This window comes from Colletotrichum gloeosporioides, assembly GCF_011800055.1.
Source record: "Colletotrichum gloeosporioides strain Lc1 chromosome Unknown consensus_50, whole genome shotgun sequence".
Classification (NCBI taxonomy): domain Eukaryota; kingdom Fungi; phylum Ascomycota; class Sordariomycetes; order Glomerellales; family Glomerellaceae; genus Colletotrichum; species Colletotrichum gloeosporioides.
This window is the reverse complement of record NW_025544695.1, coordinates 1,256,142-1,274,737: the sequence shown is the minus strand read 5'-3', so window position 1 is coordinate 1,274,737 and position 18,596 is coordinate 1,256,142. Positions and strand designations below refer to the sequence as shown.

The window sequence follows — 18,596 nt, the reverse complement described above, 5'->3', positions numbered from 1 at the left end:
GACGCCGTTGGCGTCATGGGTTCGGGGCTGAGGTAAGTCGGTGATGTTACTTTAGACGCGTTGAATCATAGGAGAATACTTTTCCCATCAATGACGCCTCAAGACGTTCAAGGGCAAGGTCTGTGTTGATCATTCAAGAGTTGCAAAGTTTCGTTCAGTTGCTGTGTTCATAAGGGCGTTCTGCTATGCATGCCACGTTATCCATGGATGCAACTTCGGATGCATCAATCTGCATGCCAGCACAACACCATCGATTTCCATAACGAATTCAACTACACAAGTCCACGACATTACGTCTAACATCAAAGATACGATGGTCAAGTTGGGATACCGAAGGTCGGCTATGTCATGGCGCACGTCCACCGCACCATTCACAAATGGACTGATCAACATGCCATGTTCCCACCGAAATGGTCAGTTCGCCCACAATCCCACTCTCTCCCTCTCCCAGGAAAATCAACGACTTACAAACCCGTCAAACTCGGTCTTTCTCTCCCCCATTCGTGAATTGAGTTTCCCATTGATATTGCACCGAGATCCTGCCGGGGATAGGTGGATGCGCGCAAGGGGAGACACGGGAAGGAAACTCGCCTTCCAAGCCGTTCCGGGAAAGTCGACTGACGAGAATAACATTGCAAGGTTGCATCCCGGCCAGAACATCGTACGCTGCAGCTGTCAAACAATGTAAGTATGTCGTGCATTGTTCGCTTCATGGTCTTCTGTTTCTTCCTTGTTATTTGCCCCCTCCTTGATTTATTCAAAGGCCTGGCCGCGGATCTCGTCTAAATGGCGCGAACCATCCCCGCAATGGCAAACGTGCCTGTGGCCGATCTCCCGCGTCCCGCCTCGGCGGCCGTCTTTTGACTTCATGGGAACTCCAGGTGGTAAACGTCACCTTGGAAAGAGACTTGAGGAGGCCTCTACAATCACGCACAGCGAGAAAGACAATGGCTTGAATCATGTAAAAGTTTGCGAGTTCGAATGCTATCTACGATCGACCGAAGAAATCCCTGCTTCGGCTCTGATCCATGTGTTCCTCCTATGTACAGTCCAGCCAGCCGGTCCCGATTCCAATCTACCACGACTTGTCCTATGCCTCTCCAAGATCTCGTTCCACTACCCTAGAAAACAGGGTCACCTCTCAGCAAGAACCTCCAAGATGCCCATCGCTTCCTCGTCATCGACCTCCCCCTCCTCACACCTACCCTTGAAGCAGCTCGAATGCGCCCAAACACCCACAAGCCCGTCCGTGACGTCCGCGACATTGGCAGCCCTCACGCCCCCGCCGACAATGACCTCAAAACCGAACGGCTTCGCGGCCCGCACGACCTCCTCCAAAACGGCCTTGTTGCCGGCGGCATTCCCGGGCCCGCCGGAGGTGAGCACCCCGGCAAACCCGCACTCCACGAGCTCCCTCACGCCCCGCCCGACCGTCTGCGCGCTCCCGTCCCGGATAATTTCGTCAAAAGCACGATGGAAAGAAGACGGCAGCCCCCCGGCCGCCTCCACAAGTCTCCGATTCCTCTCCACGTCAACCGCCACTGCTTCACCATCCGCAGACGCCTTCAGAACGCCAAAGACGAACCCGTCGCCGCGGTCTTTGCGCAGCACCCCGCGGAAGGTCTCGATATCCCTGACCATCTCCGCGAGCTCGTCCTCCGTGTAGATAAAGTCCGGGCCGTCGGCCGGCTTGCCGCGCGGGCGGATCATGACGCGCACGGGGACCATGAGCCACTTGGTGATGCCCTCCAGGTCCGCGAGCGAGGGCGTCGTGCCGCCTACGGGGTAGCTGCCCTTGGCGTTGAGCTCGATGCGCTGCGCGCCGATGGCCTGGGCGTGCAGCGCGGACGAGGGCGAGAAGACTGGTATCTCGAGATTGATTGGCATGGTTGTTGGTTTGAGAATCTGAGCGGCCCCCATTTGGTATGTTTGTCGAATGAGACGCTGGGTGAAAGTATTTAAAAGAGTGTTCTGGTTGGTTGGGATGAGGGGTAAAACAGACAACGGGGCAAAAAAGCAAGTGTGACCCTGTATGTAACGTTTCTGTGTAAGTCGGTAAGGTTTCCTCTGCAATATCCCATCTCTCCCGACGGGGGGCAACCACGACTTATAAAGCAAACGAAAAACAATTGGAAAACGACGGAAAACCAGTTCTCGTGTCCCAGACTCCCCCGTAAACTCCGATTTCCTTGCTTTCATGGCCTTCCCGCTCGGACAGCAATTCTTAATATCAGATCATGCCATCCGTTCCCTTGTTACGCGCCCCGTACCCACTATGGAGATCTCAAAGTCGTGCGAGTTTCCTCGGCAAGCTTACCTTAGTCATCATGCATGGGATAAGGGGTTGGACGAGCAGGACGGGCCTTGAGATGCGCGTTGTTTTTTCATCATTTTTCCGGTAGGGACAACTGAGCTTGCCGCCAAAGGTTTTGTTACTGTCCGTTCAAATTCTGTATCAAAAGGCTATGAGTGAAGGCAAAAACCAGCTAAACTTGTTCATGACTGGGCGTTATCATTGACGGAGTGCACTCCGCCACCGCATATCGATGTGGGGTATCCTTGTGTCCTTCTTATACTGTCACTTGACAGCATTATCATGATACCGAACCCAAAAGAAATTCCATCCTGCTTTGACCTCAGTCGTGTTGACCAAATCATGTGTGACCATCCCCCACCTTGGAAACCCGTGCCGCATCAGGTAATAATAATGTATTAAGCTGGCATTGTCGTCTTGGGAGAAGTATGCGTACCGGGTATCATTGCTGAAAATGATGTTGCGAAAACGAATGTTCGTACAGTGACTGCTAATTGTGGAGAGAGACGATGATAGAATGGCTACTGCACGTGATTATGAGATGCAGAGTTTGCGCCAGTGAAGCCGCGTTCGGCAGGGGAAGGGACCTCAAAGGCCATGAATTCACCCTCTGATTTGATAGCCCTCGTGTCTCCAGTCTCTTCGGTCACAGCCATAGAGGCCGCGAACCGGCGATGTTCACCTGCCGACTTGCCGTAATGATACGCTGGCTCGGGGTTTGTGATGACTCCAGGGATGTCTTGACTATACCACAACCCCTCGCCGTCGCTGAAGTAGGTCGGCGGAGAATTCTCGGGGGCATTGCCTCTCCCATCAGCGCCAAAAGGCTGAGAGACATGAGGGCCCATCGAGGTGTAGTAGGAAGTGGCGCTGACAGTAGCGGAGGAAGGGGTTTGGCTTGGGTGAAGCGAGCCAGGCGCAGTGCTGTACTGGCTTCTCAAATGGTTGCCTTCGTTGCGCGAATCCTCGTAGCTGTGCTTGAAGCTGGTTCCCTCGGGTTCTCCACGCTGATCATGTCTGTCTCGCATCGCCTGCTGGCGTGCCTGGCGTTCGACATTCTCTTCCTCATGCGTCCACTTTCTCTTGAGGGTCTGCTCGGGCCGTGCGCTGTTGCTAGAACAGCTCGACTTGGACATACCAGAAGTCGATGTTGGACTGGGTTGGCGCCCATAGTAGTCGTTCTGGGTCGTAGTTGATGACGGGGCGCGCGCATGGCTGTGACCTACGGAGCTTCCGTTGGTAGCCGACTGGAGCATGGACGAGGAAGGTTGTGAGCTGTGATAGTGAGGGCCGGAACTGCTCCTTTCGGAAGTGAAACCCGTTCTCCTGTGGCTGGAGACGTCAAACGACATTCCAGGCGAAAAGTCGGCAGTCGGCGGGCTGTATTGCTGCCTCGAGACACTGAAGCCCAGGCTGTGGCTAGGTGCGACCTGAGTTTGAATTGGGCTAAGACCGTAATAGTCCTGGGTTGGTTGAGCGAAGCGGTAGTCCGGAGCCGGCAGACAGAAGTAGCGGCCGCCGGGCTCATAGTCCTCGGAGTTGCCGCGGAAATGGGCAGGAACCTGGTCATGCGGCAGAAACATGCTCTGATTCCGTCGATGAGCCAAATTGTTTTGGAAGCGGTCGTGATAGCCCTGGTAAGGGTGTTCGAAACCAGGAGCAGGACCTCTGAACCTCAGGCTGTCTATGGTTGAGCGTTCAGCCGAAGTTGGATGTTGGTAATTGAACCCAGGGCGAGGGAAATTGTACGAGATTGAGAGGTAGGCCCTGGAATCGACGCCCATGTCGGCCTCCTCCGCTTGGTTGGCATCGGAAAAGGATATGGATGTGAGAGGCTTGCGGGTGGAGGAAACAGCTCGGTTTTCCTTATCTTCATAGATGTCGATGGCATCAGACATCTCTTCCTCCTCAGTGGTCTCACCCGTACGAGAGCTAGGCAATGTTTGGCTGTGATCAGAGATGGTCGCGTCCTTATCGGTGATATCGCCCTCGATCTCAGTCTCCTCTTCCTCTTGGTTTACTCGGGCGAGAGTCTCTTTGTGCTCACGCACATACTTGGTGGCATTGGGCGAGACGCGGCCCTTCTCGATGTTCTGGAAGTAGTGTTCAACTGTAGTCCTGTCAGCGTACTGTGCGTAACCGAAAGAAGGATGTGACCGACAGAGTCCAAGGGCGGTGTAGTTGCGCTTAGCATCATCGCGCAATGTTGATTGCATCACCACCGCCAAATCCTCCCAGCTCTTTGGAGGCAAAGGGCCGCGACCAGCGCGCTTCTGAGATTGAGGGACGATGGTACGCCAGTAGACGCGCTCCTCCGCCGGAGACCACACTTTGCCGCCCATGTCTTTGGTGCGAATGTCTTTGTGAACGGGTGAATGGTTGTTATGTTGGTGAAAAATGTATGTTGATAAGGTCGATGCTAGCGAGATCGCAGGAGACTGTGTGGCTTTTTATAGTTCGAAGGCTGAGCCGGTGACAATACCACGGATCGCTGAATCACGGCCTTGTCAGACGAATTTTAAGCACACACAGCACAGCTGCTGTCGCTTGAAGGCTGCCGTTGACAAGGAGGCGTTGAAAGTTGTACGGTGAACGGAAGGGAGACCAGTCCCTTGAAGAAGCGAAGGGTACCTGATGAAGTGATGGAAAGAGCCTGATTCCAAAAGGTTTGGCGGTGGGGGAGATAAAAAAAAGTTGGTTGTTGGTCGGAAGGAGCAGACGGATAAAATTCGAGGTCGAAATTTTATACGTGAACGGAAGGAAGGACCAAGTGAGTAAATGAAGACCTTAGACGCGAGAGCGACTCGGCCAGTGAATCGGTTGCCCGATGCAAGTGAACTGACGAACCAACTTTTTGTACCAAAAAGGCGGTGATTTAGCAAAGAAAATCGTAACGTGAGGACGCAGTCGGCGAGAAGAGGGAGGGGTGGGTGGTGATGGTGAATGTGAGGTTTAGCGCGAAAATCTCGTGGCCGAAGCGAGAAGAACGGATGAAGGAGATGGATCTCGTGACTCGAAAAGCTTTGGGTCTCGTTTTCTGGGGGTGAATCAGAGTGGGCGCATATTCGTTTCGAATAGCAAAATTCCACGGTATATTTCGCCGAGTTGAAGAAAAGGCATTTAGTCAAAATGAACAGGACGACGCAACAGAGCTGAGCCGAATACGCGATGGACCGTGGTATACAACGAGGAGAGAGAGCAACCTGATCTGCCACCTGCCTCCTCCGGGGTGCGATCAATACATTTCAGATGGAGATCTATTCAAATGGACTCTGCGGCTCGGCTGGTTGATAGCCTCTGGATGTAAGTGCTGCGGCGAGACGCCACTCCAGCCTCGAGAACTTCATTCGTCGATTAGCGTGACTTTCAAGCATGCGCAGAGGGTGACTTACTATGCTTTTCTTCTCTGGAGGCACGACGCCCTCTCTGATCCAGAAGCCCCAGCCGCCCATCAAGTTGGCCAGCATCATGTCCGTCGTCAAGCGATCACCGACGACCGCAATCTGGGATGGATGCGAGACGCCCGTCTCCGGATGGCTTTGGAAGTAGTCCATAATCTCGGAGCCGCAGCCGGGCTTCTTCGTCTTGTGTGGAAGAACAGTGATGCCGGTAGCCTCCTCAAGCTCCTTCGCCAGCTTGAGCGAAGTGTCATATGACGTTGCTCCGGCGGTGTTGGACACAATGACAAGGCGGCGGCCGGGGTATGCGGCCTTTAACTGCTCGAAGCGCTCCTTTATTTGGTCAGCGCAATTTCAAAAAAAATGAGCTACGATAATGTTTACTTTGTATGGTTTGTGAACTTCATTTGTGTGGGGAACAGCAAAGCAGTCGTCTTTGTCGAGAACAACTGCTCTAATATCGCATTTCCGGTTTTGTCCCTCAAAAGCTTTCTCAAAAGGAACAGGAAGGTCATTGAAGGTTGCTACGGTGTGATGAGGAAGACACAACGATGGTTTGAATAGCAACTTGAACACGTTGACGGTTCCCGACAGATTGAGATTCATGGTGAACTGAGTGCTAGGGCGGACTGGCTGGATGTGGTGGAGGAGAGTGACGTCGGGTCCGTTGGATTGGCAGAGACGGATGAAATTTGGCATGCAGAAGCTTGGGCCACCGGTTGCAGCTACCCCTGTCAGTCGATAAGATACAACCGCTGGGGATCCCTGTTCGATGGACAAGCCTGTGATGAGGCATCTGCCAGAGGTCATCTTTCGAAGGCTGGAATATCCACGGGTAACACAGTTAACATGTGATGGTTTGCATGGCTTCATGTAAGAGAGGTGCTGCGGTCCTCCTTGAAATCTCAAGCTGCTGAGATGCCGCCACTTTGCTTGCCTCCAGATATCAATGAGTAGTCCGGGGCAGCCCATTCGATTTGGGCAACAACTTGAGCATTCAACGCCACAAGGCTGTATGCTTTAAGCATAAGAAAGAAACCATATTTTCCAAAGACAACACCGAATGAGTTGTGACGTCTCCCTGGTGGTAGTGAAAGCCGGGCTGGGGGAACTTCAACGATGGAACTCAATTGGGGAATGTGACTCCACTTTAATTCTCCCTGTTGGACTTCACGTTTTCGCGTCAGCGCGTCTCAGATTGCTGGACTTGAACGACTCGACAGTCTTCGACCCAGAACCCTACTCTGGACACCCAAACATCTCTACACAACAAATCCAGGCCAGAGATCTTGAAAATATGGCTCGGACACGCAAACAAGACCCCGAACCCGCCGAATCCCCAGCCCGAAAACGTGCACGCCACGACGAAGCAGACGAGGAGCCCGTGAACGGCACGCCCTCCAAGCGGAGGAGATCAAAGACGACGCAAAAAGAAGCAGGCGATGCCGACCGCGATCCATACGAGGTTCCCTCCGATGACGACGGAGAAGAAGCCGCCGACTCGGAACCGGAAACACACACCCCGACGAAGCGCAAAGCCCACCAGCCGAAATCCGCAACGCCGGCCAACGGCGCCGTCACCCCGTCGAAACTGCGCCAGGTGAACGCGCTGGTGACGCCAGTCAAGGCCACGGGTGCGAATGGCTTCACGCCGAGGAGGAGGCAGGCGGCGGATCGCTCTGCGCGGCGGAAGAGCGCCAGGGCCCTGATCGAGCGTGTCGTCGCAGACGAGGACAGCGAAGAGGACGAGGAGGGTCTGGCGCGCGAGATCTACGAATCCAGCGAAGAGGAGGAGGAAGCGGAACACGAGCCGGTGGGGAAGAAGCAGAAGCAGAAGCAACCAGAGGCGGCACCACCACCGGTCGAGGCACCGGCCACAGAGCCAGACACACCGTCAGCGACGCCCAGGAAACGAGGCCGTCCGCGCAAGCAACCACCGCCTCCCAAGTCGCCGACTCCTCCCCGGGAGCTGGCACCACATGAGCTGTACTTTGAGCACAACAAGCCCGGCCGCGCAAAGACATCCCACAACACCCTCTCCTCTCTCGATCTCCTATCACACGACGAGTACTTTGAGCTCCTCCGCGCCCGGGAGGAGCCGCACGCGGAGGACCTTGCCTTCTTGCAGTCGCTGCACGAGGCCTCTTTCGAACAGTGGTGCTTCGAGCTGGCGCAGGGCTTCGGGCTGTGCCTCTTCGGCCAGGGTTCCAAGCGCGACCTGACAGCCAAGCTGGCATTGCACCTGTACGCCGCAGACCCCAAGGCCCCAATCGTCGTGGTCAACGGATACGTCCGCACAATCACCCCGCGCGACGTCTTCACCACCGTCGCCACCGCCCTAAGCCCGAGCCTGAAGCTCCCCGCCCAGCCGGCCGGCATGCTCCAGACCCTCTCCTCGGCCCTGACGTCCCACCCGAAGCCGGTGACCCTGATCTTCAACTGCATCGACGCCGCCCCGCTGCGCAAACCCGCGACGCAGCAGCTCCTCTCGCAGCTGGCCGCACACCCGCGCGTCCGCTTCGTCGCGACCGCCGACACGCCCTCCTTCCCGCTCCTATGGGACGCCGCGCAGCGGACCTCGTTCAACTTCCTCTTCCACGACTGCACCACCCTCAAGCCCCTCGACGTGGAGCTCGACACCGTCGACGACGTCCATGAGCTCCTCGGCCGCAAGGCGCGCCGTGTCAACGGCAAGGAGGGCGCCATGTTCGTCCTGCGCTCGCTCTCGGCCAGGGCGAGGGAGCTCTTCCAGCTCATTGTCACCGAGGTCCTGCTCGCGCTCGACGACGACGACGGCAACGCGCACCAGCTCGGGGCGGAGAACCCCGGGTTGGAGTACAACACGGTCTACAGGAAGGCCGAGGAGAATTTCATCAGCACTTCGGAGGTGGCTTTCCGAACGCTGCTGAAAGAGTGAGTCAACCCTCTTCCAACGACACATACTTGAGAAGCGTATGTTAACATGATTCAGATTCCATGACCATCAGATGATTATTAGCAAGAAGGATGCCTTCGGCACGGAGTTGTTGAGCTTGCCATTCAAGAGAGATGAGCTTGAGGCTATTCTTGAGGAAATGGTTGTATAAAGTAAGCATTCAGGTGTTATGATCATTGATAGAACGTGGGAGAAAGGCGCATGGCACAGGATTATATGGAGTTCAAGGAAGGTTAAGTTTACCAGGGTGCATCACATATGGAGGTTGTAACAAAAGTAGGACAACACATTCACATCAGCAATGTGCGTCAGAATCAAGGCGTTGCATTCATGAAATCATTATCCCCCTTTGGGATGCTCTAAAAGTCTTTTGTAAACCCCATTCTCCCTATCCGGTCCCCCCGAAACGCCATCCCATGCTCTTTAAACCCCAATGCTTTTGACACACGTCCAGAGGACCACCGGCACAATGACATTATCGTTTCCTCCTGTCAGGACTGCCTCAGTCAAGCTCGCCATGCTTGCACAGAAGCCCGCATTGCGCACTGAGGATGGCCAGGCAACTTGCTGCTCAGTCGCAACAGGCCAGCCTCCGACTCTCAGCCAGGTAGTAGCGGCCATGAGACCAAGGAAAACTGCTACCGCAAAGGCCACACTGCCCTCCAGACTCTTTCCGCCGCCCCAAACCCACTTTCTGTGGCCAAACCGGCGACCGATGAGGGATGCTGCTGCGTCACCCAGGCCGACGCAGATGACTCCTGCCACCATGCTCACCTCGCGCGTCGGCACCTCCCAGCCAGTCAAGTAGCCACTGCCGCTACGGGGAAGGGTAGCTAAAGACAGCCAGAGAGGTATGGCACAGCCGATGAGGAGAAAGATGTGGGAGATGACAACGGGTCCCTTGTGGTCCCTGCCGTCGACGTAGGGAGTCAGGAAAGATGCGATTGGCCTCGACAGGGGCGGAAGCTGACTTGCCCGGAGCAAATCGAGAATGAGGAAGATGGCCAGAACCAAGATCAACGCAAGGGCAGCGTAGACAGGGTCGACAAAGGTGGCCGGGAGAAACATTCCCACCATCATGAAATGGAAGACTTTGCGCCGCGTGTCGACCTCGTACTTGGGATCCAGGCGTATGACAATCGTCAAGCCGATGATTACGATCACCAACCAGTAAGCGCTCATGAGAAGTCGAGTGTTGGCTTCTCCAAAGTCAGAGAATCGAACGTGCTGAGCCCAGCCCTCGTGACAAGCTGCCTTTTCCTCCTCATCCACTCGCGTAGGCAAACAAATCCATCTTTCCAGGTTTGCGCTCACCACCTGAAACCTGAACCACGGAAGCTCGCCAAGAAGGTACCCCAAGGCCCAACCCACAGGCTCATTGCCTTGAAGGGCAAACCTGCCGATATATTCTCGCACAGGTACTAGAATGATGGAGACAATGCTGGCATAGACGTAGGTAGCGTATGCCCACTTTCTCATGGTCGCCTGAGCCTCCGTGAGTTTGAAGAACTGGCGGACTGTGGTCGAGGCGGTACGCTTTCTGCGACCAGCAGACGTGTGCGTTAGGGACCTCCGTGGACGTGGTCGTTGCAACACGTGAGGGAACGTATTCCTGCGGCTAATCGCGGAGCCATCAGGCGAGTCCGGGGAGTTGTCGGAATGCAAGCCATCGGCTTTCCGGTCGGTCTGCGATGGCATGTCGGCCACACCGAAGGTTCTGACCCTGAGTGGTTTCGAGAAGGGCCCGTCGATTTCGTCTTCGGAGTCTCCGGCTTCTGACGCCGTCTCTTCCAACGAGGAGCCCAGCAGCTCATGCTTGAAACGCCTCATCGAGAGTCCCTCTGAGAGAAACCCAAAGAAGGACTGTTTCTTCGACGGAGAAATCACGCGCCTGAAGCGCAACCTTGGAACCCTAGCCAAGGCGATTCCCCATCGAACCACAGGTCCGCAAACGACGAGGACGCCGACACCGCCGCCCCAAAGCAGCGCCTGGAGAATCGTAACTTGAGGCGAGTGAGCAAGCAGGAGAACATTGATCAAAGCAATCGAAAGCAGCTGTAGTTCAGCTGTGAGCAAACTGGTCGTCGTGAGATAGTGTAGCACCGTGAGCAATGTCTGGTGCAAGGGGTAAAGAAGAAGAGCGATTTCGAGGGGGACGCTTGGTCTCGCTGCTTCCGCAGAGACTATGGAATGTCGCGCCAGCCATAACGGCATGCATGACAGAACCCATTGAAGTGGGTTGATCGCTTCGTGAGCTCTCGCCGTGGGAATTAAATACTTGGGTATCGAAGAGATGCCGAGAATGATGTTTGGAAGAATCACTGCTTCGTTATCAGGGGAAATTAGAAGGGACACTAGGAGTGTGATCGAAGGCGGGTAGAGGATAGGTGCAGGGTCGAAAATTGTCGGAACTGCGATTGGTGACTTGGTGGATGAGGTCTTGTGGCGGATTGACCATGCAACGAGTCGGATAGGGTAGAGAAGCATGAGCGACGTGACTAACGTAGCAAGGAAGCGCAGATCTATGCAGGGTCAGTCTAACGTCCGACAACACAACTGGAAGCATCGCATACCTTGGCTCCAGGCGGAGAGGAGAGGTTTGACCTTGGGGTTGGCGCGAACGACGGCGAAGAGTAAGCCCACAATGATGAACTCGGATACTCGTCGGATAAGCTCCTTGGTACGGCGGTAGTTACGATCCTCCCAGAATCTAAGCTTCTCTGCCCTTTGTGTCTGTCGCTTTGCTGCATCGTCGTCCTCCTGGTTCTCTGGGGAGAACAGCGGCGTTGATGCGCCAGATATGATCTCGTTGCGACCCCTCAGCCCCTTGTGTAGACGGACCTTTGGGGCGGGGAGACCCTTGAGGAAGTGCTCATCGTCGGCTTCTGTGCCGCTGTCGCTTCCCTGAGACGAGTCCTTGGTGAAGGAAGGGAAGGGAGACGGGGTTCGACTGGACTCTGCGGAGGAATCCTTGGGCGGTGTGGAGGTCGGATTGGAAGGTCGGTATACTATGCGATGGGCAGGATGAGGAAGCTCGGTGTTAAGGTGATGGTAGGGGTGGGGAGAGCGGCTGAGGGTTCGGAGTTCATCCTTGTCTTCTGTATCGTGGCCGAAGAGAGCATTTGGTGCGAGATGCTCGGGCATGGCGAAGCTATCGCATCGGAGAGTGCCGCGAGGGCAGCATCAATTCGAGAAAGACGAAGCCGACCTAGGCGTGGGCGCGGTGGAGTTGATTGACGGTAGCCGTGGTGGTGCTAGGTAGGCAACATGGAAAGACGGAAGGGAGCGTGGTTGAGACGAGGATGGCGCTAAGGGAGAAGGTGCGGCTCGCAGGTCGCAAAGCGGAATCCGGGCGTCAATCAGGGACCGGGAGTATTTGGTAAGCTGTTGATGTTGTCGCGGTTGTTTTTTTCACACGTCAGACCACAGCGGATTGGAAATGCAGGCGTGGAGGGGACAAGTTGGCGGCGACGAGGCGGTTGTGGGGAGAGAGCTCCATCACATGAAAGTGCCAAATTGGTGAGGTGAGGACCACTTCCAGCGACACTATGGATTACCTTAGACAGGCGTGTTGTCATTCTCCCGTGGAGGCCAGTGTTGGGAAGCCATCAGCCGCGCGGCCAGGGAGAGATGCGCCGACGCGACTGGCTGGGCAGGACAGCGACAGCGCTGTGCACGCCAATGACAGCCTGTGGACGACAGTGACAGCGGGCAGCCGGGCGCGGGAAGACAGGCTACCGCCGCGAGAAATCCCCACCGGAACCCAGTGGACGACGCACTGGGAGGGGGCACGGTGCACGGTCGGGCGAGCCACACCATACAAACATCACCGCGGTGGCTCAGCGACTTCATTCCCTTGGCGCAGCCTCCTTCGCCCCTCCCAGAGCAGGTGGAAGCCGCGCAGCTTACCTAACGCTCCGACACGGGACCGAACAGCAACCAAGAAGACCGCTCCATGGTTATCGGGCAACTAACTCATCATGGTGCGATGCTGACGATAGGTACCTGTGGCTGTTGTCGAAACTCGAAAGTCGAGAGTCAACAGCCGTCTGCCTCTCGCCAGATGAAGACACTCATGCGACACCATCCCAGACGCTGGTGACCTCATCTACAGTGTCCAGGCCGGCGCACACCCAATTTGCGACCGCAATGCGCCGGATATTGCGAATTCCAGCAGGCATTGCCCGGCCTTTTAGTCAACGGCACACAACACAGTCGCCATCACCATGTCATTTTCAAGTAATCGCACCACGAAAACAACGAGCACAGGCCAAGGGCCAGAAAGCATCATTCAGCCCTCCAAGAGACGGAAGAAAAACTCAATTGACCACGTCAGCCCAGCAGCCATGGCCATCTCGGCATCCGCCCGGTCTTGGCACCGATTCATCTGGCTGGGAGTCGCATCTGTCAAACCTTTTCAACCATGCCTTTCCATGGCAGAGTAGAGTCGAGGCCTGGCTCCAGAGTCCAGCCTCGACCGAGCCCATTCATCAGAGTTGGAATACGGTGGACTGCTGACGAAATGCTGTTGGAATACTGGATATCGTGGGGAGTTCCTGTTGATCTTCCGAAGGTTCCCAGTGCTTCTTCCAATATTTCGAAAACTGGAGCTGGGCAGCAGTTCGCATCCCGCTGGACACCGCGGAGCCCGCCATATGACCCATAACAAACAAGGCACACCACGGAGTGCATGTCGGTTCATGACTTCAATTCAATTCGCCGTCGTTCATTTCAATTCTCCGTCGCGCAGTCGAAAACCTCAACGCGATCGCCGCTGTCGCATCTTCTTGTTGGCTTGCACAATCCGCCGAGAGTCGTCGCAAGCACGGCAGGCCTGCCAAAAATAACTGTCCATCGGAGCTGCAAGCCACAACACCAGATCGTGGGGCCGGGCCTGCTCGGTCGCAGAGCATTTCCCAATCCGGAGCCCACCATCTTCAATTCTCTCCGTGGCCCGGCCAGTTACCGGTCGGGAGCTGCCTTCACTGCCTCAACATCTCGCCTCCCGCTAAGGTAGCTCCGGGATGCCTTAGCGGGCCACGAAGCGTGCGTCGACACCCACGAATCACCACGAATGAAGGCGAATAGGGTCGTCGTCCGGCCTTCGGCTGCTCGACTGCGAATGCCCCATCCCAAGAGGAGGGTCCTCATCCGTTTTCGTGAGAGGCCAAATCTCGTATCGCCTGGTCCCTGCAGCTTCTTGGGGATTGGCTGCCAGAGACTGGGGGTTACGCTGGAGAAACCGCAGCACAGGGCCACTGCTCCAAACAGAGCATGGGCAAAAGATAAAAAAAAAAGTCAAAAAATACGAGAGGCTCTGTCAAAGACCCCCAAAGGCCCCATCGTGACAGCTCTGGTGCATGCAGTCTGTACCCGTTTCTCGGTTTGATAGGGTGACAGTACACCCTCTGACGGCCGACTCGCTGTTTCACAAGCACGCAAACAGAACGTCAAACGGGTCTGACGGGCTGCTTGACCCTACGCAGTACAGGCGGCTTCAGGTGCACAACGCTTCAAACGGCCAACCATCACAGCCACCTCCACGGAGGACAAAGACAGTGCTGTGCTACCCGATCAGATGGATACTTGTTGCCGCCGTCTGGGCTCTGGATAGTTGCACCTCGCCGTTTGACGTGTTCCACGCCGGACTCAGGTACAAGATGGCTGTTCAGGAGGGGGGACAGAGTCACATTATCGAAACACTCTTTTCTCCCTACGAGCCCAAACCGGGCTGAAGAGGGCTTGAAAGATGAGGCTCCATCTTGCAATGGGCTGAGATGAGGGACTACAGAAAAGGCCGAGCGGCTTATGTCCCCTCTCACTCTCCCTCAGATCATGAGACTCAACGCCCGCCCTGCGAAGCTGAAGACCGAGTGTTAATAGTCAGCCTGCATGCAGTGACAGCGTGGACGATGTCGCGACAAGCTGCAGACAGACCAAGACTTGAAGTCTACAAGCCCAACCCCGGGCGTTCGCTAGGCGGCTGGGTGCAGGCCCCGAGAGTCAGCTCTCCAGGGAGCACAATGCAGGCTGGGAACCAATTGGCCAGCAAACCCCCATGGTCTGACTGATCAACGAAACATCAAGTCTGCATGTGGCAGTGTGTGGAGGAGACGTGTTCACTCTGCGGCGGCGCAGAATGCTACAAGCCCGTCCATCTGAACATGGCACACCAGCACACCAGACGACTCGTATTGAAAGCACGGCGTCCCTCACCCGCGCTCGTCCAGCGAGCGAATGTGTGGGACGTTTGAATCAGACTGACGATGCCTCAGAACAGATACGAGATTCTTGTGTCTGGTGTGTTTGGAGGCTCGCTGTAGTGATGTCACAATCCACTTGACGGGAGCGCCGGGCGTGAGCCAGTGGACTTAGACAGTGGACATCAGCAGCCGCCGCCGCCGTACCGTCGTGGGTAGGGGCGGAAAGACATGCCTAGCGCAAAGGGCACGCCCGAAGGAATCGAGGAAATATCGCACAAGGCCTCGTCTACAGATTGCACTAATACATCATTCCTGAGAAGAAGAAGAACAAGTCGATATCAAACTGGAACCGAGGACTGACGGCGGTGACGGTTGCTCGGTGGAAACCCGTTCCAGCGTGCCAGTCGATCGCTGGGGCGCATACCGGCCTTCCCTGGCAAAACGGACGCTGTGCACAGGACGGGAGTTGATGAGTGATGGAAGATGTGGATGAAGTGATGAAATGGGAAGCTCAATATTTGGGCCACGGTGAAGGGGGGGTTGCACTGGGGCAATTGGGGCTTCTGCCGCGAGAAATCTGCAAGACTGTTGGCCGATTCTCATCCTCCAGAAGCTCCCTTGTCGAGAGAACAGGGGTGCAAACGGTGGCTCCGTGGCTCCGTCTGCGAGAAAAGAGCTATCCGTGGGCCATTGAGCATGGGTGCGCAGCTGATGGGACGGATAGCTCGACCTGAGTTGGGCCGACAAGACAGGGGTATGTCGCCGGCGCGGCGAAACAGGGAATCTTGATATGCATAGCACAAAGATTCTTCCCCCAGCCGTCTGGATAGACGGCAGCGCGCAGCAGGTGTGTAGGCTGCCTGGGACGATCTTCAACAGGTTTAAACGCCAATCCCCTCGCTCACTCTCGCCTCTCGCGCTTTTCCATCTGATCCCCCAATCTTGTCTCTCGCCATCCATACTCTCGCTCGATTGCTCCCGTCTGTCGGCAACTGCGATTGTTGTTGATTTGTTTACCACGCTCGCTCGTATACATCACTGCCGACACGACACGTCTGTACTATTCACAATACATCGCCACCCGATCGTGCCGCCCACCAAGCCGTATCAACAGCCTGCTCATCTCGACTCATTCCTCAGTCCGAGCCTCGTGAGATTGCCGGACCAGCACGCTAATCTGCGTACATACCTTCCAGAAGACTCAACGCCTTGTCAGACACTGGGGTTCTCGAGGTCAAATTTTAATCGAGGCTTGCATTCGTCCACTTTAAAACGAATAAACACCGACGGCAGAGTCTCATCCTCAAAAGTGAGCTAAGAGCGTGCCTCATCCACCTCGTAGACCTCAGCTAGCGTGCCGGGTCTTGAACAAGCCTTGGCCCTACTCTCAACACCAGCCACCGATAAAGGGTTTCGGCCAGCCAGGTACCACCGCATATCGTTCTCTTTAGATCGTCTTTTGCCCCTCCCTCACACATCAAACGGAGGCCGCTTGTGACCTACGGATATACAAAGCTCCCAAGCCTCCTGGCTCGAGTCCACCATTCGGGTCTGATTCCCCTCCTCCTCTCTTACATCTTTTTGCGTTTCGCCGCCATGCAGCAGTGAGGACGCTAAAAGAAGGCCCGCATCTTGTCACCGACTCTACCCTGCATACGTCCGAGTCCAATTATTGGACGTTATCTTCCCTGTCGTTTCCGTCCTGCCGTCTTGGGCAGAACCTTCTGAACCTCTTCGTCCCCTCTTATAACAACCCATATCGCCTCACGTCTCGGCCACCGGTCTCTTTCGCTACCATGGCCTCCGATACCAAGTACGACTCCCGCCTGGAAGAGGGACTGCTGCCTGTCGACGAGAAGAGGGATTCCACCATTTCCAGACCGTCCAAGGAACCTACCAAGAAGATGGCAGGCCCACGCCGTGTCCTGCTCGGCGTTGTTGTGTGCGGCTTGATGACCCTCAGTCTTGCTTCAGTCATCGGTCACCGGGGCATGCCTTGTGCAAGGGACCATCACACCAAAGCCCAGGTTGTGATCAGTGAGGAAGACCTCAACAACCCTGCCAAGGCCGATCTCCTCCACAGACTGCTCCATGCCTACTTCCCAGACAGGTACCAGGATGGCGTATACGCCTCTGACAAGGAAGCTTTGGAGGCTGTCCAGGCTGATGATGCCGACCTCGCCTCTGCCTTGCTCCAGCTGGCCAAGCGTCAGGACAACACCACGACCTCTGCTGCTACCGAGGCTTCCCAGACGCCGTCCGCCAGTGTAGCCGCCACAACTTCTGAGTCTGTGGCCAACACGCCGACCTCAGCCCCGGCTACGTCCGCCGCTGAGCCTACCACATCTGCTGCTCCAGCAGAGACGACTACATCTCAGGCGCCGGCCGTCCAGACGACCACGACCACGACCCAGCAGCCGCAGGAGACCACCACCCCTCAAACCACCACCACTCCGGCTCAGGAGACGACTACTACGACACCGGCAACTTCAGCAGCAGCCCCTACTACTGGTACGTCACAAACGGAGCAGGCTACTTCTGCTGCTCCTACTACTACTACTACCACTGCCGGGCCGCCGTCCGCCTCTTCTGAGATTCAGACGACGACTCGTGGGTCCCCTTCTTCTTCTTCTCCCCCTTCCCCTTCTACTGCCCCCTCTTCTGAACCTACTACGGCCTCCCCAGGGTCTACGAGTGCGTCCGCGTCGGGTACGTCTACCTCCTCTCCTCCCGAGACTACTACGGCCGTGACATCCTCGTCCCCCATAACCTCGAGTGCGCCTTCATCGTCTGTGTCCGAATCTGGTATGTTGCGTTGTGGTTTTGTAGCACAGTCATGTTTTCGAGCGAAGGCGGAGGTCGTTTTTGGAGCTTTCTATGTGGCCTTTTTTTCCCTGCCACCTTTCTTCAGTCATGGCCGTTTCATCACATTGAAAAAGCAGTGCGCTAACTTTCATAACAGAGCAAAACACTCGGGAGACGACCACCGCGACCTCCTCGCGCAGAACCACCACCTCGTTCAGCAACGTCCTCTCTACCTTCACCTCCACCGCCTCCAACGGCGACGTCGTTCTCGTGACGGCTACCTCCGTCGTCGCCGTGGCCCCCGACGCCGAGCCGACTTCCACCTCCGGAAGCGGCGGCGGCGGCGGCGGCCTTCAGAACGGCGCCGTCCCCATCGGCAGCGTCTCGTTCGGCGTGCCCGTCGCCCTCGCCGGATTCGTCGCCGGCGCCATGCTCCTGCTTTAAACAAAGAAGCAGCGACATTACCATCGTCACGTTGAGACGATTATTCTGTTTACATAGTTAATCATTCCTTTATTACGGTGTTCTCGGTACAAACGGAGCGGGTGGCAAACACAGCAGCATCATCAGCATTACTTACTCACGACATTCAACGGTCTTATTCACTCCTTGCATCAAACTGGTGGGCAGAACAACACAACACACAACAACATAGAATTCGCGCGGCAATGCGCTTTCCTGCAGAAAGGGAGGAGGCAGAATAATAGACGGAGGCTGGGGAGAGAAAGAAAAAAAATCGGACAGTGCCTCGGTACGGCGGAAGAAAACAGGTGTTGACAAGAAAAGCAACTCCACCTGAGGGCAGTCCTTAGCAGACCAGACCCATGCAACAACAGACATGGGGGAGAAAAGAATGAAATCAAAATTGACATTTCAAGTTTTGAGACAGCGCCGTGCCGATGATTTGATGATGGTTTGGAACATGTGTGTTTGATTGTGGG

The 18,596-nt window shown here is 55.8% G+C and overlaps 6 protein-coding genes across 6 annotated transcripts; 2 read left to right on the top strand and 4 right to left on the bottom strand.

Annotated features, from left to right (window-relative positions):
- Positions 1–1,134: 1,134 nt before the first annotated feature.
- Positions 1,135–1,887, bottom strand: GCG54_00000853 (Copper homeostasis protein cutC-like; the record flags this gene model as incomplete). The annotated part of the gene is made up of 1 exon (XM_045400985.1): positions 1,135–1,887. One exon carries the CDS (start codon positions 1,885–1,887, stop codon positions 1,135–1,137), a length of 753 nt encoding a protein of 250 aa, XP_045263658.1.
- Positions 1,888–2,835: 948 nt separating this feature from the next.
- On the bottom strand, positions 2,836–4,656 carry GCG54_00000852 (uncharacterized protein; the record flags this gene model as incomplete). Its single annotated transcript, XM_045400984.1, has 2 exons — positions 2,836–4,424; positions 4,476–4,656. The coding sequence occupies 2 exons, from the start codon at positions 4,654–4,656 to the stop codon at positions 2,836–2,838; spliced, it is 1,770 nt and encodes a 589-aa protein (XP_045263657.1).
- Positions 4,657–5,571: 915 nt separating this feature from the next.
- Positions 5,572–6,318, bottom strand: GCG54_00000851 (Phosphatidylglycerophosphatase GEP4; the record flags this gene model as incomplete). Its single annotated transcript, XM_045400983.1, has 3 exons — positions 5,572–5,655; positions 5,707–6,045; positions 6,097–6,318. 3 exons carry the CDS (start codon positions 6,316–6,318, stop codon positions 5,572–5,574), a joined length of 645 nt encoding a protein of 214 aa, XP_045263656.1.
- A 691-nt stretch (positions 6,319–7,009) lies between these two features.
- GCG54_00000850 (Origin recognition complex subunit 2) lies at positions 7,010–8,798 on the top strand (the record flags this gene model as incomplete). Its single annotated transcript, XM_045400982.1, has 2 exons — positions 7,010–8,625; positions 8,684–8,798. 2 exons carry the CDS (start codon positions 7,010–7,012, stop codon positions 8,796–8,798), a joined length of 1,731 nt encoding a protein of 576 aa, XP_045263655.1.
- A 272-nt stretch (positions 8,799–9,070) lies between these two features.
- Positions 9,071–11,791, bottom strand: GCG54_00000849 (Dolichol kinase sec59; the record flags this gene model as incomplete). The annotated part of the gene is made up of 2 exons (XM_045400981.1): positions 9,071–11,169; positions 11,221–11,791. The coding sequence occupies 2 exons, from the start codon at positions 11,789–11,791 to the stop codon at positions 9,071–9,073; spliced, it is 2,670 nt and encodes an 889-aa protein (XP_045263654.1).
- Positions 11,792–16,646: 4,855 nt separating this feature from the next.
- GCG54_00000848 (uncharacterized protein) lies at positions 16,647–18,099 on the top strand (the record flags this gene model as incomplete). Its single annotated transcript, XM_045400980.1, has 3 exons — positions 16,647–17,464; positions 17,536–17,655; positions 17,874–18,099. The coding sequence occupies 3 exons, from the start codon at positions 16,647–16,649 to the stop codon at positions 18,097–18,099; spliced, it is 1,164 nt and encodes a 387-aa protein (XP_045263653.1).
- Between the last annotated feature and the right edge of the window lie 497 nt (positions 18,100–18,596).